Below are 26,354 nucleotides of genomic sequence, written 5' to 3' on the forward strand. Positions count from 1 at the left end.
TAATCAGTCACCCCTCATCAAAACAATGTTTATATGCTTTAAAATAAACACTTAATGTAAACACAGATGTAACTGGGGGTAGAAACGAGTAGCATGAGGAGTGTGGTGGTGGATGGAAGGAAAGGAAGGATAAGGAGAACAGTATTTGCATCTTTAAACTATATTCTTTATATTTTTAGGGACCCGTGTGATTTTAGACAGTAATATTGACATTAGCACAATATACAGAGAATAGCTTAACATGTAAGTATAGTTCGATTAATTGAGGAAGAGTTAAAGTAGAAAAAATAAATAAAAAGCCTGACCTAACGAAGAAAAAGTACATCTGAATGGTAACTATTTTTTAATGTCACAAAATAAGGACTAAGCTAATTGGAATACAGCACAATCAATATAAACAATATTATCTCATCTCATATCTTGTATGAAAATATATTGATATTTCTTTAAATCTCTCTATATATCGCCCAGTCCTACACCTTGTCCCTTACCTGGTGTGTCTAACAGAGAAATACAAAAATGTGGGAAAAAGGACAAAGTGTGAGCTAAAATACAACAGGATACACATCTAAAAATAAGTAGCAGAACAAAAAAAATAACACCACACCGACACTCACAGATGAACCCCTTTATTCACCAAGGCCCGCCCCCTTAGCATCCAGCTGCACCCTGGATTGGATGATAAGCACAGCCAAACCCCAAATGCAGTGTTTCTTCAGTTAACATGACCTGTAGAGAATACAGTAGAGAGAAAGACAGAAAAACATACACACTCCACTGCCACACAACACGAAAAGAGAGTTAATATATCCCCACTCTCATAAATCCTTTAATTTTTCTGTAACCTTCAAACTATCGGTGTCTTACAGCAAAATCGACTAAAAAACAGTGAAAATTTGAGCAAAACTACACTTTGACAGCTCACCGTAGATCTATCATAGACTATTTATTTTTTCTTCACAAAAGTAATGTCACTCTTCTCTCGTGTGCTGCAATGGTTACAACATAATAATTTTGACAAAGTGTTACTTAGAATTAAAATAAAATTCACAAAATCACAGGCTGTGGCAACAATGGCTATGTGATATTGCTAATAAGGAAGTATTGATGTTAGTAAATCAATTTTAGGCCACAATTTAAAGTATTAGCTAAAGTAAAAGCTTTTGATTTAGCAATAATGCATATCGTCGCTGTCCAATGAAAGTTAATGTAAAAAGAGTTTATTTCAGGTCATTTTGAAGAGTTTCTATTGGTCCGTTCATCAAGAAATTTTGGCACAGTGTGAGGGACAGTTTGTCTGTTTAAATTATGCAGTAAACTAAAAATCAACAAAAATTGAGATAAGTGTTTTTCATTGGACAGCGACGATATAGAAATAACTTCAATGGAGTATTTTTAACAGGAGTTTAAACCTTTGGACAGAATATTGAACAAAATTGAAGACTCACCAATGCACAACTATATTCACTGTATGGAGATGCATGTTTAGATGTACTTAAAAAGGTATACATTATATAATGCACAGTTACAAAAAATTAATAGGACTTAAAATATAAAAGATGTAAGTAGTACCGCAGAATTATTGTTACAGTATAAATAGTACTGTATCATGTGACCCTGTAATTCCCACTAGGGTTGCACAATATTTTGAGATACAGGAATCAACACCAAATTAAGTAATGCAGTCTGTGTTTTAATGATTGGAATAACATTAATAGTGTTCGGTAGAATAAAGTATTTCTACCATGAATTTTATTTATAAATCATAAAATTTCCCAAAATCAAAGACTCACCCATATTCACTGCTTGGAGACAAACGTTTAGATGTAAATAACAAGTATACATGTTTAACATGTCTAACATACAGATACAAAAAAAGAGGTAGCACTTTAAAAAGTACAAAAGTAAAAGGAGCGAATACTAGGTGAAGCGGTTTCAGAAAAATATAGTGTCTACTAAAACTCCAGAAGAGCTCATTCTATTTCTGACAGGTTTGGCCTAATAAGGCAGGGAGTGTTGAAGGGCTCACAGATAAAGCTTTGGGAAATGGCCTGCAGGTCCACAAAATTTGCGACTTTACGATGGACCTGGGTAGAAAGGTGCCATTATTTCAAGTCTGCAAACTGTGGGGCACTTTTGACAAGCCTAAATCCAGCCGTCGCTCTTTCATGCACACACATCAGCCTACTTCAAACACAGGGTATACCTCCACGTTCCCCAGACTACACAGCCTCAAACCATAAAGCCAGAGGCTAAAGTGCGGATCACTAGTCCCTGCCCATAACCGAAGTATGACCTGGAGAAAGACAGAGAAACTTCTTAGGTTCAGTTTAACGATGCAGTAAGATGTCTGTCTGAATAGTAGACTTTTTCACCTGTGGCTAATAATTTCAATAACCGTATAATAACCTATCTAGAGCCCGTTCTCACATTCAGTTCACTTTCATCCGTTCTCTCTCTCCCTTTCTCTGTCTCTCTCACATTTACTTTCAGCTTGTGGCTAAAAATGTGCTTCTCCAAACAACGTTGAGGCAGCACACGCTTCAGCTCGTGGCATGTAATATTGAAAGGTTTCACAGGCAGTGTGGAGAAGCCTCCTCTGTGGAGACGGAGAGTTGCTCTCCCAGCTATATCTATAAAACATTTACCCAACACTAGCAAGAACATGTTGTCTTGTAAGGGAAGATTTTCTGCATGGCAGAGTGGATCTGTGTCTTGGCAGGAACACCGTATGGGGATTTGTAATCAGCTGTGGATCTGGAGCTGGCAGACAGATGGACAGAGTATTTCACGATCTATAACAAAAGTTAAGTTTGAGCACACCAACCCAAAGTTCAGCAAAGTACATCATCCTAGTGATTGCCTGTGAGTAGAATGCTCCAGAAAAAGAACCAAAGACCATCATTCTTAAAAAAAAAAAATCCTTTCATCCAGATACATCACCACCAAACACTATCATTATCCAAAAAACCAACCAACACCATTACTGTCTTAAAAAAGTCCATTTCTAAATAAACAGCATTACTTTTTACTAAAGATCATTAGATTTGGGACAAAATATCACATTGTCGGTATTTCATCATTTTGTTTGCATATATTATCTATATGCAGCATCAAATATGGATAATTTTATTGAAACATAGACGGCCTAAACTAAGTAAGACTATTAAGGAGATTAATATTATTGGTTGTCAAATTCTGTAAACTAATTCCACCAATAATCCCTAGTATTTGCTTAGTTAGGAGTATTTTATCCTCTTCAGTAACACAGAGAATTGTTTAGCTATATAGAGTATAACAGAAACCTTGTTACCATATAAATATCATATTATGAGATACATGAATTAACACCAAATCTCGCGAAGTCAAAAATCCAACATGTTGACATTATTAGTGCAACCTGTGTATCATGGATTGGAATAATATTAATAGTGTTGGGTAAATACCATCTGTAATCTGATGGATAAAGTAATGTAAAATATAACCAGTTTAAATGTTTTTGTTTTAAGCTGCAAAAAAGCCTTTTAAAAAATGCAAATAAGACAAATGTCATTGCACAGGACTATTACGCATGTATACATTGTGATGCTGAAATGATTAATTGTGCAGACCGAATTGCCACCCCTAAACATCATTCTGTACCAAACACTAGCATTTTCCCAGCTCATAAATACAAACAGTCTCTTCAATTCTCAATCATTCTTCACTCAATATACTCCAACAAATACTATCACTGCCCAAGAACTACCAACATTCTCCAACACTTGAATAAAGACCAATCAGTACACATCATCTTTCTTTAACACCATAATCCTTCAGTAAACACAAACTTTTTCTCACTCTGAACATGTGAAATAATATATGTAGTAGAACATAATAGAAATAAATACCCACACACAGGTACGGTATTACACAGCAGGGTATTGTTTGTGTTTGCTAAGATATATTAATTGGAGACGGTTGGCTGCTCTCTGTAGTTTTAATAATAGCATAAAGGTGAGTGATAACACGCTTTTCTCAAACTCAAAGTGCTACAAAGTAATTGAGGCGGAAAGGATAAAAAAAAACAAGATGTGTGTAAATAGAGCAATCATCGCAGAATACATCAGATTATAAATAAAACAGTACAAACGCAAAACAAGTACAAAGCATTAAAACAGTTGACGGTACAAGACGATGTCAAACAGTGATGTTAGCTGAGAGGGAGTACTTCAACAAGGTTGCAGAAAATCAAAGACAAATAAAAGCAGATTTAAAAAGATTTGAGTGATTTTATAAGAAGAGACAGGAAGTGTAGACTAAACGCATTGGATGATTCATGTAAGCAAAGCGGTTCTTAGAGAGCTGAGTATTTAATTTCTCTTACACTGACTGTGTGTGTTTGTGCTACAGGCATGGTTCTGCTGTTCGTGGTGTGGATGAAAAGACGAGAGAAGGAAAGGCAGACCAAGCAGCTGCTGATAGACCCCGAGGACGACGTCAGAGACAACATCCTGAAATACGATGAGGAAGGTGGAGGAGAGGAGGACCAGGTGAATGGAGCTCAGATTCCAACTGTTCACCACAAAATAAATTCAACCATATTGCAAATTAACGAATCAAACAATTCTGCCTGGAATTAATGAAATCTTAAAACCATGTGTGCTTGAAAGGCAACATTCTATATATATTAAAAAAAATCTCCAGCAAAAAACATAGATATTTATTTTCCTAAACACGATCATTCGCTAATAAACCTGATCATATTTCAACAAATGCCATCACTCAAATATTATAAATCCCCCACTCAAAACACCATTATATTCCAGCAAACACAATCATCATCTAGTGAACACCATCATTATACTCCAAACATATTCTCCACTAAACACCATCATTATACTCCAGCAAACACATTCTCCACTAAACACCATCATTATACTCTAGCAAACACATTCTCCACTAAACACCATCATTATACTCCAGCAAACACAAACTCACATGGACATTGTCTTATGCAAAAGTCCCATCTAAGTGTAAATGGGTTACATGCCTACATAGACACACTTCTACACTTATGTATTTACAGGTTTGGTGTTTAGAGGGTGTATCTTTAGTGTATCTGTGTTTTTATCTGCAGGACTATGACCTGAGCCAGCTGCAGCAGCCCGACTCTCTGGAGCACATCATGACTAAGCCCCCGGGGGTCCGGCGAGTGGACGAGAGGCCAGTGGTCCCGGAGTCTCAGTACCCACTTCGAGCAGTGATACCCCATCCTGGGGACATTGGGGACTTCATTCACGACGTACATAAGATACTAAAGATATTTAAAATGTTTAATATAGGTTGCAATGATAAACACACAAACATAGCCATTCTAATTACTTCCTAAATTCACTAGTGAACTTATTTTTACACGTGTCTTTTAAATATTGTTTGTAATGTTGACGATTTCTAGTCGTGCTGGGATTTTACAAACAAAATAAATATTTTTGGGGGAGACTTTTCATTTATATATTTTTTTATTGCTACATTGCACTTTACATATATCCCTCCACCACTCGATTTATAAATAATCGTATAAACAGGTTTAAGAGCCAAAATCTGCTTAAGATTCTGTGTAAAACACTAACTAAAACTAGCCAATTAAATGTATTGCAATTTATTGTGATACTGAAAGCAAGGCAATATATTGTAATGGTTTAACAATTTTAAGTAAATTGTTACAGTATAAAACACAATCATATTAACACCTTCCTAGAATAATCAAATAGGTTTAGTTGTTATATGTGTTTAGGGCTGGGCAAAAAAAAAAAAAAAACTTATTTTTCAAATATAAAAGCGATTCTTATTAATTACAACGTTTAGTTCTTACATAACTTTAAGCTATTGTTTTCTCTTAAATAAGGCTATTTAAACATATTAAATAGTTTAAGAAAATGCTTTTTCATTGAGTCGAGCAGAAACCTTAATCTTAGTTCAAGATTTAGAAAATACTAATTAAAAAGACAGAAAACAGTTCAAACAGTAGAGCATTTCTAGCTTAGCTATTTTGCTGACTAAAATACAGACTAACAAAACAAAATAAGACTAAACAACTATGCAGTATAGCCTATAGCCTTTATTAATAAGAAGTAAAATTTATATTATAGTAAAAATTTAATCACTTAACGATTGAGGACGAGCCCGGAATTAATAAAATTGCTACAAGTCACATTTTATTTACAAGTTTACATTTTTATTAAGCATAATAAATTATCTTAAGTCAGACTTTTGAGATAGACCATTATCCTAAAGGGGTAGAATACAATGATCTGCTGAGGGGGCAGGAGATTTTACCACAGGTGGCCGTGCAGCATCATGAGAAGATGAGTTAGGAAAAACAAATAATTAGGAGATTTGGCGATTATTTTAGGAAGGTGATATTATAAAAAAGTAGAAATTCACATTTTATCCAATCAGAACACTTGTATCTAGAGAAAGAGTGGGTGGGGTTTAAACATAAAACCAAATGAACCACATCTGACACCAATTTTTACATTTAAACCAATCATTAAGAAACCTATAGTGTGTTTTAATAAATGTACACAGTATTGCAAAACACAATATCTCGATACTTCCATATTTATTACCATTTGGTGTAAAAACTTTCTGTATGGAGCTTTTAGAGGTTCAGACGTCTGCTTCCTTCCACCACTAAGGTGACAATCATCATCATCATCATCATCATCATGACTTTGTAAGACTATCTAGAACCGAGTGATTCACATCAAACCCACTCTGAATTATCAGTTAATTAAACAGAGAATTGTAAATAAATGGTGGATTTGGCCTTTAATCTGAAGCTCTGAGACTGGCTGAGCAGAGAGGCTGATAGTGTGTTGGAGAAAACAGAGCCGTGGTCAAGAATCCTAAACTCTACAGCTGGTTCTGCTTGCGCCAGAATCTTCTCTGAGATTTAGTTCAGTTTCTCCATGTGTTTGGGCTGCAGTGTTCATCAGAAAGCTGCATGTTTGTTTGTTTGTACAGAAGTTTTCTCTTGTTTGTCTGTTCTCACAGGCAGAAAATAACAACTCAACCATGCTCCCCTGCGGCTCACTGCCTGGCCAAAGTTTAGGAACACTTTCACGCTTCTTTTAGCACTGTATTAACCTATAAAAAAGGCTTTATTGCACCTTATCTCAAATTAACAACAAATTAAAATTTACTAAATGTCTCCAAACTTCTGACAGACAGTATGTGAGCACAGCAACTCATTATCTAATCTGAAATAAAGTAAATAAATTCAGATTTTTTTATTAGCAGATTAGCATGAAAGATTAACAGTTTTGCTAGCTTCAAGTTTTAGTTCTAAAACAACGGAAAAAGATCTGCAGTTAAAATAAAAGATGGTCTGTACGAAATTATTTAAAAAAAATTTGAATGAATTTTATTTGGCCAAAACTCATCTTAAAAAGGAGTTGATATAAAACTTGAGTTTATGTGGGTCTGAAGTGAAACACTTGGTTCTAGATAATCTTAGTCAGAGAACAATAGTGTAGAGTGATGGTGAACATTAATAGAAAATCTAAAGCTCTACAAACATACAAAAAGTTATTACACCTAATGGTTATGAATACACTGCCTGATGCTTGAGTAGAGCTGCACAATATGATAAATATTCTATCACAAGAAATTGTTAAGGTACATTTATCACAGTATTACAATAGTAATCACAATGTTTAGATACACAGACAAAATGCATCAGCAGTCACAGATTCTTACGTTCTGTAATAAAATGTACAATTGGGTCAGACTTTATTAAGTACTGATGATATCCTTGATAAACTTATAAAAGCAAGCATATTGTCGATTCAATTTTTTTTGCCAGTAAAGCTAAATGACCAATGCTTCAATAACTGGGACTCCATAAACACAGTGTGGACTGCAATAGATAATGAAAATAGTACCGTATTTTTCGGACTATAAGGCGCACTTAAAAACTTGTAATTTTCACAAAAATTGACAGTGCGTCTTATAATACGGTGCGCCTTTTGTATGGATTTTACTCGTCAGGTTGTAAGGAGCAGTAAACACACACTCGGTGCAGCGTTATAGAGAGTTTCAGTGCTATACAGAGTCCAGAGCCGTGCAGCTCCGAGGCTGGAGCAGCAAATAGCATTAGCTAGCTTATTCACTGTTCAGAGATCAGTATTATCTAAATTTTACCCGTCAGGTGTAAGGAGCAGTAAACACACAGAGCAGCAATAGCATTAGCTAGATGCTAACCGCTTAGCTAGCTAGCTTTTTCACTGTTCAGAGATCAGTATTTTCTAAATTTAGCACTTTTAATACTGCTGGAGCAGTATTATTAGAGTTAGATGCTAATCGCTAAGCGTTCACCGTTCAGAGGTGAGTTATCGGCCTGTAAGTCTGTGCTGCTTTGCCTGGCTAGCATTAGCTAGATGCTAAGCGCTAACTCTCTCAGAGGTGAGTTTTATCAGCCTGTAATCTGCTTGTTTACCGTGCTAAAACAAGCTACGGGGGACGAATCGCTAGCTAATATCTCACTGTCTTACCAGAACACGCAGGATTACTCAGTGTAACGCTGTCGTTTAAGTTTGGGTTAACTTTACTAGTTTAGGGGACTAGCTAGCGTGCTAGCGGATAGCTATGCTAACGCTGGTGCAGCAAGCCTTAGTGGACATCTGGAAATCTAAGCTTACTGTAAATAAACTGAAGCACGTTACTCACCCAAATAAACAGTTTTCAGGAGAGGAATCTGTGTAGATTAATATCCAGCACTCGTTTGAGCTAGATTTGTATACTGAGACGCTCCACCGGCAAGCCAACCCCCCCGGTGGGGGAAGGGAAACATGGCGCCACCCCTGTTCACTTTGATATAGGCACCCTTTCTAGTGTCACTTAACGCGCCTTATAATGCGATGCGCCCTATGTATGGAAAAATAGCAGAAAATAGGCGTTCTTTGATAGTGCGTCTTATAATACGGTGCGCCTTATAGTCCGAAAAATACGGTACTATGGTTTCTTACAAATGTGTTGTCCTAAAAATGGTATAGTTGCTTTGTCATGCTATTCTCTTTTCATTATGTCAGTGGCATTTATTGGTCTTAAAATTACATTGCTTATCGCAATAATTTCTGGGGTGATATTTTGTCCGCAAAAAATTACAGGGACAAGCCTAATAGTAAATAAAATGGCTATATTTGTGCTGTCATGATAGTGAATTTTTGTTTGTGGTGACTGTATTAAAGTTTTTCCTGACCTGTTTATCTTTACAGGGCCTCCGGGCGGCAGATAACGACCCGACAGCGCCCCCCTATGACTCTCTGCTGGTGTTCGATTACGAGGGCAGCGGATCCACGGCCGGATCAGTCAGCTCCCTCAACTCCTCCAGCAGCGGAGAGCAGGACTACGACTACCTCAACGACTGGGGCCCACGCTTCAAGAAGCTCGCCGACATGTACGGGGGCGGCGACGATGACTAGACCCTTTAAAAACACACAAATCCACACACCAACTACACAACCAACAACCAATCACCTGCCCAGCTCCAGAGAGAGACCTGTACAGAGAGACAGCTTTGTGGACCTTCCTCTCCCTCTGACTGTCTTCAAACAGAATGCTTTTTCCTTTGATTATCCGTTTTTATCACTTTCTTGGGTTGTTTTTGTTTTTTTTTTTGTTTTGTTTTTTACCCCCGTGTCTTGTTTTATAGTCGACTTTGTGTTCACGCTTTGTACTCCTCGTTATTTTCTTGAAGGGAAACTGAGTTTAGGTAACTGAGTCTGTGAGGCGAAAAGCTTTCTAATAGCATGAATTTCGCCGCTAACAGCTGTCTCCCCCTCAACCCGAGTTCGACACACAGGCCTCTGCAGACGGCAGAAGCCGTGCTGCGGTTCGCTTGAGGTTAACCACGAAATAAAAAAAATATATAGAAAAAGAGGAAAAAAGGTAGGCATTCTACTCTGAAAACAAGAGTCTGCAGAAGCCATTCTTTTACTTTCTCAGAACTTGAATTATTTGGAGAAGATAAGCACTGTCGTTGTTGTTGTCGTCGTCGTTATTGTTGTTTAAGAAGTGCCTTTAGTGGTGCGTAGTTTTTGGATTTTTCACAAACTCAGGATTGGTCTTCTGTCTAGACCTTCCCCTGACATCAACGCTCACGAATAGACTAGACTAGAATGGCCAGCCATTAATTCTTTAAGAGGAGGCGTGGCGATGCAACACTTTACCATTCCTGTAGATTGCACGGATTTTGGTGGTTTTGCACGGTGTCAAGCTAAAAAGTGTTGAGAAAGCACTTCCAGTGGTCAGGGCCAGGAAGGTTTTCTTCATCAGTCTTGCATGACTTTAAAACAAGATTAGGTAATGAATTGAGACCACCAGAGTGGGCACCAACTAAGACTGAGGGGCAGATTTAAGGTATAATCTGAATAAGTTACTGCTAATGGGCTGTTTTACTCTGATATGTGTATTATTTTTTTTTTACTTTCATTTTTGTTGATTTTTGCTTGATTTCAAACCAATGACTAAAAAAAAAAAAAAAAAAAACTAAAAATACAGACACGGTGGTTCTATTTGCTTTCATTCTATAGAAATGAAGCCAAAACTGTCCACCATGTTGAATTTGCAATCAGTGTGTGCAGTAGAGGCCACAGGCGGAGCCAGACAAGCGTGTCTCAGACCGCCTTCATTGAGTTTACAAACTTGTTACTGTCCAAACTGCGCAGTTCATGTATTTTATTACCAAACCATTTACATTTCTATCAAACTACAGTACCAGAGCTGCTCAAACTCTGTTTACCACTGAGGTAAACCAAAGCTTCTGATCTAGTTTAACCACCGACATGCTGGTCAAGTACAATACTACCAGCAAGTCCAGCACGTTTAGTTATACCACGCTGTAACATCATTGCATATGACTTAACAAATAACAAAGCAAAGAACTTGTTAAGTAGACAGGGACCACTAACTGTTGGAATTACGACACTGAGAAGAAAATAGCCATGGAAAACGGTCTGTTTTTGATGCATCAAGATGCATGCCCTGTGCTTACATTTATACTGTCATTACCATCAAACAGGCAGCACGGGCAAAGAGAAAACTTTTAAAAAATATCTTATCTGAGGGAAATAAAAGTTTGGTTGAATTTTTGGTGAGGCTGAACTTCAAACTTTTCCAAGACTTTAGAAATCAAAAGCATTGTTATATGTTTTTATAGCTTGGATATTCTAAATCGGTGGTTCTCAAACACAGGGCCACGATGTGGTCATATCTTAAAAAGGGGTCCCTTATATTAAAAAATAAATAAAATCACAGAGAAATGCTGTACAAACTTTATTCTAAAAGTCTTGAAACTTCTACTCGGCAGAAAAACCTTTAAATATGAAAGTCATCATTCCTCACACATCTCATCTAGTTTGCAAAAGCTGTCTATTGAGAGTTTCTAGACAGAAATGAAACTGGTACTTCCAAGGGATTAATTGCCTAAAAGACAGTGGCATGTCAGTGTGAATGTGAATTAGTCAGAGAAAACAGACTTGGACTAGGAGGTTGTAGTAGTTTAAAAATAAGTGCTACCATTGCCAAAACCACTACAGATTCTCAAACCTAGCGGGACACTAATTGCTTTCAACACGTTATGCAACGCACACCCCACAGCGGGGCCTTATCTGTTTTGTTTTTCATGTTTTTGCAACCACAGCAGGACATTCATTATTCAAACAGCTTAATTTCACAGCAGCGAAACGCAATTTCAGAACACAAAAAAGTAGAAATTGCATTACAGCGGAGCTGACGACAACAAAGTAAGAAATATACTGAAGTAACACCTGGATTCCCACTGTGGCAGGTGAACAAAGACTATGTTATTATGGCTGACAACTGAGATACACGAGTGAGAGAGAGAGAGATATATATAAATGGTACATGTCATCTTGCATACTATATAAGCACGGTCATAAAAGCTTCATAACCCTTCAATTTCATTTATAAATTTACCTATATAAAATGTGCTCTGCGGTGTGCTGTGTAAGTGGTTCATAATAAAGGAGCAAATAGAAAATTTGTCTTCAGTAGTTACAGAAACCATTTCAAAAACACAAGGTATTAATATGACAATGATGATATTTTACACTTGTACTACAGCACACAAACTTTCCGATATAGAATATACAGCTCTGGAAAAAAAATTAAGAGATCACCTAAAAATGATGAGTTTCTTTAATTTAATTTAACCAAATTAAAAACCTCTGGAATATAATCAAGAGGAAGATGGATGATCACAAACCATCAAACCACCAAACTGAACTGCTTGAATTTTTGCACCAGGAGTAAAGCAGCATAAAGTTATCCAAAAGCAGTGTGTAAGACTGGTGGAGAACGTGATGCCAAGATGCATGAAAAAAACTGTAATTAAAAACCAGGGTTTTCCAACAAATATTGATTTCTGAACTCTTAAAACTTTATGAATATTAACTTGTTTTCTTTGCATTATTTGAGGTCTGAAAGCTCTGCATCTTTTTTGTTTCTCATTTCTCATTTAATGCAAATAAATGCTCTAAATGACAATATACCCATAAATAGCAGAATCAGAGAAACTGATTCTCTCAAATCTTTTCCAGAGTTGTGTATATTAGAACAAGAATTCCTCTCAATTCTTGCTACTTTACACTATTTGATCTAATGAATCTGCTATTGGAGATGCAATGATTTGCCCCAAAATTGACAATATATACATTAACAACAATATACAGGCATGCAACAATGGGAGAATTAACAGCCAAATGTCAATGTCAATAATGCTCTGCCATTGCAAAATTAAAGACAGTACAACTTTTGAGCCCACCTGAGCAAATACACAGAAAACGTATCTAGAACATAGAAGGTTCGAAATGCAGTAAAATGAATGCAACATATCTAGGCCAGTCACTTAGTACTGTATATTAGTTTTAAATAATGGTCAATAGGCGTAACAGGATGCAGCTGATGCTTCTCCTGCAAGCATGTTGAGGCTGATATTGAATACCTGGTGATTCTAGCAGGAATAAACTTCACCTCTGCTCAACTCACAAAAAGAAAAACATATATACAGTGTATGACTCGATCCCAATTATGTATTACATGCTAATAATAAGGTACCGACTATATTCTTATCTTACAACGAAAAAGGTTAGTATATTAATATTTACTGTGCACTCTGAATAAGAGCGTCAGATAAATGCCATAAATAAAATCTGCCAAATCCTCACTATTAACAGAAAAATATTACAGTGCCAAAATCACCGCTGTACTTTTGCTATTATCTGACATTTTTTCTTATACATTTTCCAGAAGGGAGTAGCTCCTCCTTTTCTGTTTGGTATCACATATGAAATAGTACTGTAAATCCTAAACAAACTTGAAAAAATTAACAGGTTTAAGTTCAAGTACACATCAAAAATTTGAGTATACGCAAAAAAACTAGTTTGTATAAGAAGTATGCAAGTATTTAGTACGCAATTGGGATGGACCCTACCCCACAAAGAGTGGGTTTTAGAGTAAGGTGAGATTTTTACGTGATTGGCAGATCGATTTTTAACTGGTACTGTGCAGTATACACAATTAAAACAGGCTGAAAGTGGATTCTGAGCACTGAAATGGTTCTTTCATCACCAGCAGGTGATGGAATTGGCTTTATGTTGAGAGAGAGCTTCAAAGTGTTTCAAAAATTTAAGTAATTGGAAAAAGCGCTTGTTACCTGATCTCATCTGCGAGCTTTTGAGGTGAAAGTAGACATTTTTAGACAAGCCACGTCATTATATTTATTTTTTATATTTTTTTTATCACTGCTTTTATTTGAGAAACTCTTGCCTATGCTACACATGTTTATGCTTCAGCTTTATGCACATCACAGACGGCATCACAAATGTTGTATATAAGCATTTAAAGCTTTTTTCTGTTTTTAATTTTTAAGTCAAGTCAAGTAGTTTTATTGTCAATACTGCATATGTACAGGACATACAGAGAATTGAAATTACGTTACTCTCCTTCCCAATTTTACCATTTTGTACAGTTTTTTTACTCCCACTGTTTTTGTTAGTATTTTAGTTTGTTTTGTCAGTTAATTGCATCTGTTTGTTCGTAAACCGCGGCTTCAAGCAAGCTAAAGCCATTTGATTCTGTTGTAAACTCAGAGGAAGCCTACTGCAAGCCTATGGCCATACCATGTAATCGCTGTTTACAGCTGAATACACTGTTATTGCACACGATTACACCCCTTCTGGTTCAGACTCTCACTCACACACACACACACACACACACACAACCGCACACACTCTCACACACACAAAGCTAGATTTTGTTTGCATTTTGGAAACGCTTTGTTGGTGCTAAGCATAACCGTTTGATTTGGTTCGGATTTTCTGCGCACGCATGGAACGCCGAGCCGCCAGCAGCTGAAAGAGAGAGCTGACAGGGAAGAAGGTGCGCACCTGCCGTACCTACTCATGAATAAATACATATATATCTCACTCACAGCCCTGAGCTACAACCACACACACACACTTTTAAACACACAGCGTGTCCCGCGGTCCAATTCAGATCAGAAGGAAACTTTAATATTCCTGACTGGAAGAGTGGAAAACACAGCATTCCTACCACATGAAAATTCCAGCTTCTTTTAACACTGTCTCAACATTTCACCATTTCTCCACATACACAAAATTATACCCAATTATTATTATTCCCAATTATTCTTCTGAACAGTTATGAACAGGACTGTATCTCAGTAGCAGTGATATGTGAGAAAACAGTCTCAAAACAGTCCAATTAATTTTGTTTCTGGTAACTGTGGAATTACAAGTCACCAGTCCATGCAATAATCATAGTGATACTACTGGTGATACTGATATTTACTCTTAATGCATGTACTTAAATACATGCTGCACTACGGCTGTGAATTGGCGAGAACTTAGCGATACTATACGTATCATGATTACGAGGTCTACCGTTCTCAATATATACAGCTCTGGAAAAAATAAATGAGACCACTACAGTTTCTGAATCAGTTTCTCTGATTTTGCTATTTATAGGTTTATGTTTGAGTAAAATGAACATTGTTGTTTTATTCTATAAACTACAGACAACATTTCTCCCAAATTACAAATAAAAATATTTTAGTCATTTAGAGCATTTATTTACAGAAAATGAGAAATGTCTGAAATAAAAAAAGAAACAATTATAATAATGCAAAGAAAACAAGTTCATATTCATAAAGTTTTAAGAGTTCAGAAACCAATATTTGGTGGAATAATCCTGGTTTTTAATCACAGTTTTCGTGCATCTTGGCATCATGTTCTCCTCCACCAGTCTTACACACTGCTTTTGGATAACTTTATGCTGCTTTCATCCTGGTGCAAAATTTCAAGCAGTTCATCTTTGTTTGATGGCTTGTGATCATCCAACTTCCTTGATCTCTCTTTTTTTTTTACAGAGCCGTATATTGTGAAATATTGCAATTGTCCAAATCAAATTCAGTATGCCATAGTATAAAAAACATCATATCTAAACTATCATATCTAAAAGATCTGAATAAAAGAAAGGTTTCGATTTTTATCCAATCAAAACAGTGGAATTTAACTATAGAGTACAAAATCTATGAGGCAGGGTTTAAACACAACACAAGCCACCTCTGACACCAATTTTTACATGTAAACTAAAAAAAAGTAAATGCATCTTTGGAATTGCAAAACAAAGACGTTATGTAAGAAATCTCGCTCACTACTACCAATACTGTCTCCAAGATTTATGCAATTACACATCACCAATACATACAATGATTATATAACTACTGGTGACTTCCATTCGCTGTAATAGATGTATTATAGTGGCATAGCTCTCTTAAAATACATGCAGAATGAGTAGTATCTTTTTTGGGGGTTATTAATTACTAAAGGCTATGCAAACAGTCCATATCATTTCCATTACGCTATAATACATGTACAGTATAACCAGTCAAAAGAGAGAAAAATGCTGTAAAGCTATTAAGATTCACTTGTAATGTAATAACAGGTCAAAACTGAAGTTGATTAAAAAAATGTCTATTTACATAAACTGTACTGCTGCAATGCTGAATTTGTTACAGGGAATAATACATCACCAGTAGTTAACGCTGTTCTTGCATGTATTGATGATATATGTGATTACATATTTTTAAATCATAAACTAGACATTTTGGACATCCAATCTTTCGTATTGGCCTCTCCTTCACAAACTGCAGGTTCTAATCTGAAACACGGTTCTGTGCTGTATTCTGATGGTTCTCTGTAGAAGCTCAAACTGTTTAAGATTAGCTCTGAAGATACTATTAATGATTTATTTTTATTCTATGGTTCACATTCAAATGTCACACAAAAATCTTGCTAAATCTCTATTTTTGCAGCACATAATTCTAGCACTTGCCCTGAAAGAACATCTTTGTTTTTCAATAATGTTCAACAACTTGTGTGTGGAAGTAAATATTACAAAGTACTCACTAAAACATATTTTTACATGTTTTGCTGATTATTTAAAAAATTGTCTTGGGGAAAAATAAGAAAATTAAACAAATAATCTAATAATATACTGCAATTATCAATTTTTAACTTTTTGATTTATTCATTGATCTATTTTGAAATATGATAACTGTGGATGTTCAAAAGTAATTGTTTTATTTATTTTAGATTACTTTAGAATGAATTTTGGAGGTAAACCCAGGCTCAAAACTAATTACAGACATTAATTTGGATAATACATTTTTTCAACCTTTATGTTAAAACTTAATTTATTAACTACAGTTTGTTTAATATTGTTAAAAATAAAACAATCTAATTCCAAATTTTTGAACTGTAGTGTAAATTAATCATTGGATTTACAGTGGGTTTAACTAAATAAAATAAATTAAAATAAAACGTGACCACTACTTTTACTTCTACTGATGATGAAAGATAGATTAGAAGTTTAGAATCTGCTCTTTCCATGTTCTATCTAGTTCTATTAGAATTTCAAAAAGCATAAATATTGGGGTTAAACTGAATAAACGTAGGTTAATGAACATGACCTATAGGAAGCTTCTCCAGAGGACCATCAGAAAACAGAAAAACATTGTTGTTAAAACCCATCTACCCAGTTTTCCAGTGTCAGTTGATGTGTAAACCAGTGGAAATCTGTCATAAAGCTGTGGTTTATCTGGATCCTTGGGCGTGTGCTGGCGCCGGCCTTTGATAAGTAGGACAGGCTTGGCTTCAGAAGGTGCCGCGAATCCTGCGCTTACAGGGAGGCGTGTCGCGCCCAGAATACTAAAGAGAACGCCTCAGACACGGCGAACTTCGTCCGCACAGAGAGAACACTACGAGTGTGGATGTGGAGACGCCCTGATGCTCCTCACCGTGTGTGTACATAATGTAGTAATTGCTTGGAACTGAACAGATTAGGCAAAATCAGAGCTTTTCTTTTGTTCTTTTTTTTTTTTTGCATGTGTCTTTTTTTTCCTAATGGACAAAAACAATTATCTATCCGATATCATACTGACGATCTTACGAATCGAAGCAACCCGCATGATCGTGGTTGTTCTTTTTTCTTCTGGAGTGTATTATAATTATAATACTCACAGTAATGAAGGATGAAAAGTATACCTATACGAAATAACTAACTAAAAAAAAAAAAGACAAAAGAACACAATCATTGCACAGATATGAAGTTAAGATGACTTTTTTGTAAACTGTCAACAGCACAAATATTTTGTATTGTTGTTTGTACCATTTTTGTACCAAAAAAGGAGAAAAAGCAAAAGAAAAAAAAGGGAAAATAATTATTCTTCTTTTAAAGTGTGTTTCTAGTGCCACTGCGATCTTGGTTTCCGAAAGCAGTTCCGTATGTACGCAGCCTTGCAGAGTAACAGTGTATATAGAAGCTATGCTGGCCTCCACGCCGGCGGCTTTGTGTTATATAAATAAAGCTCCCCTCCTTTTACCACTGCTTGCACTGACTCTTCATTGGGTGATGTTAAGCTATTTTCAGTCTGCCGGACCAAAAAATATGATTTCTGGTATATATACACTGTAGTCAGACTAATTTTTGATAGTCTGGATGGGTATAAAAAAAAAATAAATAAATAAAAAAAAAACATTTTAAAATGATTTTAAATTAGGGCTGTGTATCGACAATACAACGTGCACCACAATACAGTTTAAGAGTTTATGATTCAATATATCTCAATATTATATTGCAGGAACGTAAACAAAGCAATATATTGATATTGTTTAAATCCTATTTGTCAAATACTGTCAAATATAAATTAAAAAAGTTAACTTTTATCCAATCAGAATAATAGAACCTAACAACTGAGTACAACAATGCCATCTAGTGGAATGGATTTTAACACAATACTAAATGATTCACTGTCCGACACCAATCTTGTGTTACGTAAACTAATAATTAAAAATCAATTCTGTGTTTTTGAAAACTAAAACAAAATACTGCAATACAACATCAGTATTTTCACCTAAACCATTGTGATCCATACAAGAGACTAAAAGGGACCAGGACAAGTACAAAAAAATGAAAAAGGGATTATAGAGGTCGTAGTTGCTGTGCCAAAGAAATAGAGCAGGCCAGAGTATTGATATTTTATTCTATCGTATCGGCACTATGCTTTAAAAAGTGTATCAAGGACATCAGTGCTTAAAGAACACTGAAATAACTAAATTTCACTACACTGACTGTAAAAATCATGTTAAATTGGAAGATTTGCTTCAAAATCTCTATAGAAATCACTGTATTATTCATGGTATAGTATTATACAGTAGCAGAATCTGCCATTCCTGATGCATTTGATCTGTCAAAACATGATAAATACTGAATGGTGATAATGTCTAAATATTGTGATATAACATTTTTACCATATCAGCCATCTCTGTCAGCATGTGATAGCTGTTCAGCATGTGATGTACTGATATGGGAATAATACTGTATAGACAAAAATTATGAAATATATCATGATATACATTTTGGCCATATAGTCCAGCCCTACAAAAGAAAAGTGAAAAATCTGATCACTTGTGAATAAATATATTCCGCCTGCACAAAGATTAGAAACCCAGTTTAATACTGCTGTACATTACTAAAACTACTTAAAGTCAATGGATACAAATAACCAGTGTCTCACTGAGACAAAGCATTTGACTACAACTCTACACACACAATGCTTGCTTGTTTAAGTGATGCCCCAAAGCGGCTAGTGAAAGGTAGAGGAGGGAGACTATTCCTTTTGCTGATGCTTTGACGTAGTTGAATATACCATAAGCTTGAGCTTGATCTTTTTATATTTTCTGACAAACCAATATTTCAAATACACCAATTAGGAGTAGAAATAGAAATGTGTTATCTGCCCTTCATGTCCAAAGTTTCCCATGTCTACAGTAAATTTTAAAACTGTGAAATGCAAAGCTCAGAAATAAAAACAAAATTGTATTCAGTGTCCGACATTTTTTTAACATTGGGGAGATGGATTTAAGACATTCTAAGATTAAGAGCTTTTAAGAGTTGCTTTAAGAGCTTTTTAGAGCTATTTTTTTCTTTTTTTAAATAAACAAATGTAAGAATTTTAAGGATCTCCTAAAGAACTCAAAAATGTAAACTACAATTCTAACAAGGAACAAGGTTAAAAAACTGAGCCTAAGCCAAGTCTGACCTGAAATCAGATATACTTTAATATTCAGAAAAGAGGGAGGAAACTCTTACCTTAATTCAAGCCCCGTGGTGGTCATGCAGAGACTTTGATAATGTCACTTCCTCAAAATGTCAGGAAGGTCAAATTGCTAAGGGGGAGGGAGAAATGACAGTGTTATGGGGATGAATACGCAAAAATGTGAGACACCAGAAAACACAGCAACATTTAAAAATATATAGGTAATTATTAAGAAAAACAAAAATGCTGTAGAAGACATTAAAAATAATGTTATTTATTATTAATTCTAGGTGACTGGGTCAGAACATCTCCAAAACATTAGGCAGGTCTTGTGAAGTGTTCCTGGTATGCAGTCGTCAGTCTCTTACAAAAGTGCTCAGAGTAATGGAGATCCCATCTGATCACTAAAGGGCTTAAAGGATCTGCTATAACATTAGACTTTGCTTTGGGGCAAATACTACAGAACACCTTTTAGAGGTCTTGTGAAGTTCATGCCACAATAGGTCAGAGCTGAACCGGGATTTGGAGACTACACTACATTGAGTTAACTCACAAAAGTGTTAAAAAATTTAATTTATAATTTCAAGTTGTTCTTTCTTGAATTTTGAATTTTAGACTAGGCATTTAAGTTAAAGCTCCTAAAGTGGCTAGGTCCTTTCACACCACTTGTTTGGTCAGTCAGAATTTTCAAACTTAAGTTTGGTCTGAAATAAAATAGGTGTGAAATGCATTACAATCCAGACCAAAAGGTCCAAAACTGGAGAGAGGTTGTCTCAGTCCAGACCAACTAAACCATGGCCTGGTTAGTTTGCAACATGAAAGTGTTAAACTGCATATAACAAAATATAATAACCATTTAATTTTATTTTAATTTAATGTGACAAACATCAACCTTGTTTAGACTCTACGGTCTGGAAAAGTCCTAAATGTTTAAAGCAATGAGTTTTTAAAATATTAGATCCAACTAAAACACCTATAAAAATATTGCCATCTCTGAAATGCAGATACCACTGATCTGCATTTCAAAGAATTTGAAGAGATAAATGGCTAGAGACATACCAGGTTTTATCTTATGGATCCCAAGTGGAGAAAATCAAAGGCCGTTCCATAGAAATCCCATCAATATCAGCTTAGGTAAATCTGCAGGGAGCCACAACAGTAAAAAGAGATTTAAACATACTTCGGCTGGAAAGTGGAAAGTGTGGAAAGAAATTGGCACAATATTTCCACATAAACGTCAATGAAGTATATGAGTGTAAACCCACATCCACAAAGACACATCTGGAAAAGCTCTTATTCTATTTCTAACACTAAATGGAGTGGGTCTTCAATTCAGTTTGGTTTTATTTTTATGACTCCTTTCTCCAGCAGTCATTACCCCAAAGCACCTTTCCAGAAATGTGAGTGCAGTTCTCTAATGGATGATTTCAGCAAAAATAGACAGGAAAAAACTCCCAAAGAGCATGAGGAAGAACAAGGTCTTAAAATAAAGAACCTTCTAGAAGAACCACTAAGAGAAACCAAAGGTGTGTTTACACTTTTAGTTTGATTCCTTTGGTCCAGAACATGCAATCTATTTATACATTGTTAAATTTTAGTCCTGTATTGCTTTGCATTCATATTGACATTAATACAAACAAACCAAAATTAGCAGAAAAATGTGATGTACGACAGCTGATGTATGAAGGCTGCTACACAAGGTGGGTGTGAAAATAGCATACTCTCGACCCTTAAACTTGGCTTACTAAAATTACTTCATCTTGACATTACCACATTTTAATAATGTTAATTTGTTTATTGCCACAGAAAGATGCATGATAAATCTGTACAATTTTATCTTGCTGTTACTATGTTCCATTTTCACATATTTTACTGCAGCATCTACAATATTAAAAACTGTAGAGTAGGGTGTGTGGTGTGTGGGACACAGCTCTGCCAACACATTCAAGCAGAAAAATTACATCACAGACAGCAACTGGGCAGGCTCACCAGTGCACAACTCAAACTGTAAAAATGGCTATAATGATTGGCCCACACTAGGATTATTATTATTTTTAAATCTGATGTTGAAAACGTGAAAAAAGACAAAGTGTTTTTTCATTCAGGTTTTCAAACCATAGTTAGTCACCAACACTCCCACAGTACACCATCAGCACTGAATAAAACATTGTAAAACCTGTCTAATTCAGGCAGTGAGGCAGAAAAAGGCACAACATCTGGCAAAGTGACAACACCACCATCTTTCCACAAACCAATGAATTATGCACAGACAAAAGTGACAGCATATCGTTGCTGTCCAATGAAAAACACCAACAATCTCCAAAACAGTAAATTTACAGGAGAGAGAAAAAACCTTGATAACTTTCGACAGAAGTTAATGTAAAAAGAGTTTATTTCAGGTCATTTTGAAGAGTTTCTATTGGTCCGTTCATCAATAAATTTTGGCACAGTGTAAAAGACAGTTTGTCTGTTCAAATTATGTAGTAAGCTAAAAATTGACAAAAATGAAGATACGTTTTTTTAAAGGACAGAGTCGATATTGACCATCTCCCCCACATTAAAATTCAACTTGGCGAGAAAAAAAATACAAAATCGGTAGACTGGGAAAATAACCACCAAAATATTTTTTTTTACAGATTTACAGTAAGCAAATGATTCTTAAACAAACAAATTAGTCCAAAATTAGGGTTATCCAACCAATTTAGATTACATTCAACTTTCCCATGCCTACAGTATCATATTAATTACAGCTGCTTGATTAAGACTAAATAAGCCCTTTCTTTAGATAAATAAATAATACTTCTGCAGGCATCTCTCCCACATTAAAAGTTCACTGGGTAAAAAAATGCAATTGAAAAACTAATACAATTGAATAATTATGTTGCTCTTACCAAAACTTGTCCTTAACCAATCATAAATATATAAAATACATATAAGATACTCCAAACAACTGATGATTCAGGGGCAACATTTTACTGCATTTAAAAACCTTATTACATCTTCATCTAATGGAATTATTATAAACTATAAATGATTTAAGAATTTTTATTAGTGACTTGAATATCTTAAGATTAATACCACAGAATATATGAAACGATGCAATGAAACTTATTGTAAAAAGAAACTAACAGTATTTTATGAGGGGTACTTTTGGGGGTTTATGTTATTACAATATTTGCAATAAGGACACCTTTATAAGCTTAATTTATTTTAAATTGGTAGCTAAATTTTGTATACGTAAATTACATTAAAAAAAAGGATCCTAGCCTACACGTTATTAAAGATGACTTTTACACCTATTTAAATGGTCTTATATGTGAATTTATTTAGCTAGGGTTTTTTTTTTTACAGTACACAATTTTATTTATTTGTTTTTATATTTATGTGTGTGTATAAAAGTTGTTTAAAGATTTACTGGGCTACTTCCTGCAAGAGAGATGTCAGCATTTGTGTTTTAGCTAGGTTAGTATGTGTAGGTTTCTTGTATCTTGAATACTTTTTATTACTGTAAAATGACACTTTCTGCACTGCAGAAAATACACTAGCAAAAAAAACTAAACAAAATATATGTAAATTGAAGGTATATGCTTATAACAAGGAAAAAACATATTCCAATGGGGTAAGCAAACTTTTTTAGTAAGATTTCTTAAATTAAACAATCACAAACTCTCAAAATAAGAGAGGTAGCTAAGACTTAACCCTGTAAAGCCCAAACCATTAAATAATTGACAGAAAATTCCAATTCTTTGAAACTGGAGCTTTTATTTGTCCTTATGAACAAACAAACCAAAAAAATCTAAATATCAATTTGCATATATGAGTTTCATATATGATACAACGGGTCAAAATAATAATACAATTTCAATGTAATGAGAACATTTTAGTTATTTTTACTCATTGTGTAGTTCACAAGCTATTTATTTTGTTTTTATTTTTATCTATTTATTTATCTTCCCCTAGCTGCTCTGTCACTTGAATTTCCATCCAAAATCCTCTTCAGAGCATTTCAAGACTATTTGTTTGCCATCTAAAAATACACATAAACACAAAAAAACTGATTGTGTATTTTTCCATTGAATTAATCAGTTTTTAGTGAAAATCAGTAAGCAAAAGGAAGTTACTAGCAGTTGTTTTATCGCAACACCTACCTAGTCATTAATCACGGTACAGCAAATTGCATATCTAATTTTCTACTCTAAATGTTCCAAATTATGTATTTTAAACATTTAATTAGTTTACTTGAAAAATAAAAACTGTATGCTGCTTGATGTTATGTGTAATGCATGAAATACAATAAAATGGCAGTTTACATATTTAGAGTTAAATTACCTTATATACCTGCTGTATCAAATTTGATACGTCATTTTCAACAGGGTTTTACTAAAACACAGATTATGAACTATTAGGTAATTTCGCATTGCATCAACCCAGTAACTGTTCCTTTTGCTGTTTCATAAAAAAAAATATATATATATATAAGGTTAAGGTTTTCTTTAAAATCCACCTGTGTCCTCTTCCTTATTAATGGCAATCTTCTCACAGCCCTGGAAATTCCTCTAGTGAACAAAATACTGGCACCTGTTGAATTATCCATGCACTGCATGTATATCATGGTATACATTGGGTTTTTCAGGGGAAAAATGTAACACTGCTCACATGGAGGGCTCTAAAAATCATGTATCAAATATGATACGTTTGGCGTTATAGGGTAGTAAGCAAACAAACACTGATTTTTATGTGAATTTTTGTCCTTATCTTGAGTTTAAATAGCTCAAAATAAGTAGAATTTAACCTAATTATACCTAAAATAAGCAAGCTTACACAACGCTTAGCTAGTTATATAAAACAGTCTTATCTTAGAAATAAAAGAAAAAGCTTGGAGATATGAAGTAATTTGTATTAATACAAACTAAAATATTTTTTTTTTTATTAAACACAGGGTCTAAGAGGCTGATTGGCAGCTAACTAGTTAACCTAGCCAAGGTAAGCTAAGCTAAGCTAAGCTAACCCAGTGCTGTAGTTAATCAGTTAGTTAGCTAGTCGGCTAACTTCACCTCAAAAATGACAAGATTCCCGCCATTTCTCCACACCGGCGTTCCGCTCATATTTCACGACGAAACACCCCTTTAATCAGCTCAAAACTTCACTTAAAGTTAAAAACCGGTAGCAGTGTGACCTAGTACCTGGTTTAAACGTGTTTTTGTACATTTTTAACACTCGGCTCACCTCTAAAACAGGGCTGAAGCGCTGAGGTAAATCACCCGCGGCCGCCGCTGTTCCCTGATCAGCTCTGAGTGGAAACCTGCCTGCGGAGCCCAGGCTGCTGAGCACTGAGAGCACAGACAGCGCCACCCCGTCTCCTAGCGGTAATAACCAGCAACTGCAGCAGCATAAATACAAAGATTGGATTTTACCATGTAAATATCTTTTACCAAACATATCAAAATAAGTCTTTATAACATACATGATATCTCATTATTATGATTTAGTATCTCATAATTATGACATAGTAAATTTAAAATGTAATAAAATAAATAGCCTAAATTTCCTTCGGGATAAATAAAGTATCTATCTATCTATCTATCTATCTATCTATCTATCTATCTATCTATCTATCTATCTATCTATCTATCTATCTATCTATCTATCTATCTAATATTTATAATAATGACTTACTATCTCATAGTTATGACTTACAATCTCATATCAATAACTTAGTCTCATAACAATGACTTAGCATCTCATAATTATGATTTCCTACCTTATAATTGTAACTTAATATATCATAATAATTACTTAGCATCTCATATTTATGACTCACAACCTCATAGCAATGACTTAGTGTCTCTTAGAATCTTATAATTATGACTTTGCATCTCATAAATATGACTTTGCATCTAATAATTATGATTTAGAATCTTATAATTATGACTTAGCATCTCATTATTATGAATTAGCAGCTCATAATTATAACTTAGGACCCTTTTGTTTTCAAAGTGGTGGAAATCGGCGTCCATAAAAATAATTATCTTTATTACAGGAAAAAAATAACTTTTGTCAAATAGCCCACCTACGTTCTGCCCCAGCATTCCTAAATACAGTACTTTTAATCAACGCTCCCAACAGGCTTACAATGCTAGTGATAGGGGCATAGTGTTAGTGCTATTTTTACATTATTAACAAGCTCAAAGTAACTCCACACTTCCATGGTAGAATTCTGAGGGCCCTGATATTTGAAACAAGGAATTGAGAACTTTGAAAGTGCATTTGTAGTTTTTGGGTATGCATTTAAGAATTTTGAATTTAAGATGCTTTGGTCATAAATTCACCAAAAAAAAAACTATTAAACCAAAACACAACAAAATCAACCCAATTTGGACCAAACCAATATAATACCCAACTAAACCCAACCACAACAACCAAACTAAAACCAAAAGCACAAAAATCTAACCAAACCATCTAATCTAAACCACACATAACCAAACCCAACCAAACCACAAAAAATCAAACCCAACCCAACCTAACCCAAACCAAACTCAACCAAACCCAAACCAAATTCAACCCTACCCAAGCCAAACCCAACCAAATAATCAATCTCATCACACTAGCATAAATCGAGTATCAACATTTGGTATTCACCATTTCGATATTCGGATCAATATGCCAA

The 26,354-nt window shown here is 34.9% G+C and overlaps 1 protein-coding gene and 1 long non-coding RNA gene across 5 annotated transcripts in view; one reads left to right on the top strand and one right to left on the bottom strand.

The window, feature by feature from the left end:
• LOC103042003 (cadherin-4) overlaps positions 1–10,540 on the top strand; it is a 626,601-nt gene extending 616,061 nt beyond the window's left edge. For all 3 annotated transcript variants that reach the window (XM_049463121.1, XM_049463120.1, XM_049463122.1), the window contains 3 exons: positions 4,393–4,532; positions 5,120–5,284; positions 9,261–10,540. In XM_049463121.1, coding sequence (XP_049319078.1) covers positions 4,393–4,532; positions 5,120–5,284; positions 9,261–9,467 — 512 coding nt within the window. In that variant the 3' untranslated portion in view covers positions 9,468–10,540. The remainder of the gene's footprint in view (positions 1–4,392; positions 4,533–5,119; positions 5,285–9,260) is intronic.
• On the bottom strand, positions 145–25,022 carry LOC125780645 (uncharacterized). Of its 2 annotated transcripts, XR_007423903.1 has the most exons (5): positions 24,914–25,022; positions 20,747–20,827; positions 19,741–19,817; positions 9,245–9,470; positions 145–5,255 (listed from the first exon to the last, which is right to left on the bottom strand). It is a non-coding gene; the product is annotated as an uncharacterized LOC125780645 (long non-coding RNA). The 2 variants fall into 2 exon arrangements; XR_007423904.1 differs by lacking the exon at positions 9,245–9,470 and having other exon boundaries at positions 327–777; positions 24,914–25,018.
• Between the last annotated feature and the right edge of the window lie 1,332 nt (positions 25,023–26,354).

The sequence above is a fragment of the Astyanax mexicanus genome, chromosome 13 (genome assembly GCF_023375975.1).
Source record: "Astyanax mexicanus isolate ESR-SI-001 chromosome 13, AstMex3_surface, whole genome shotgun sequence".
Classification (NCBI taxonomy): domain Eukaryota; kingdom Metazoa; phylum Chordata; class Actinopteri; order Characiformes; family Acestrorhamphidae; genus Astyanax; species Astyanax mexicanus.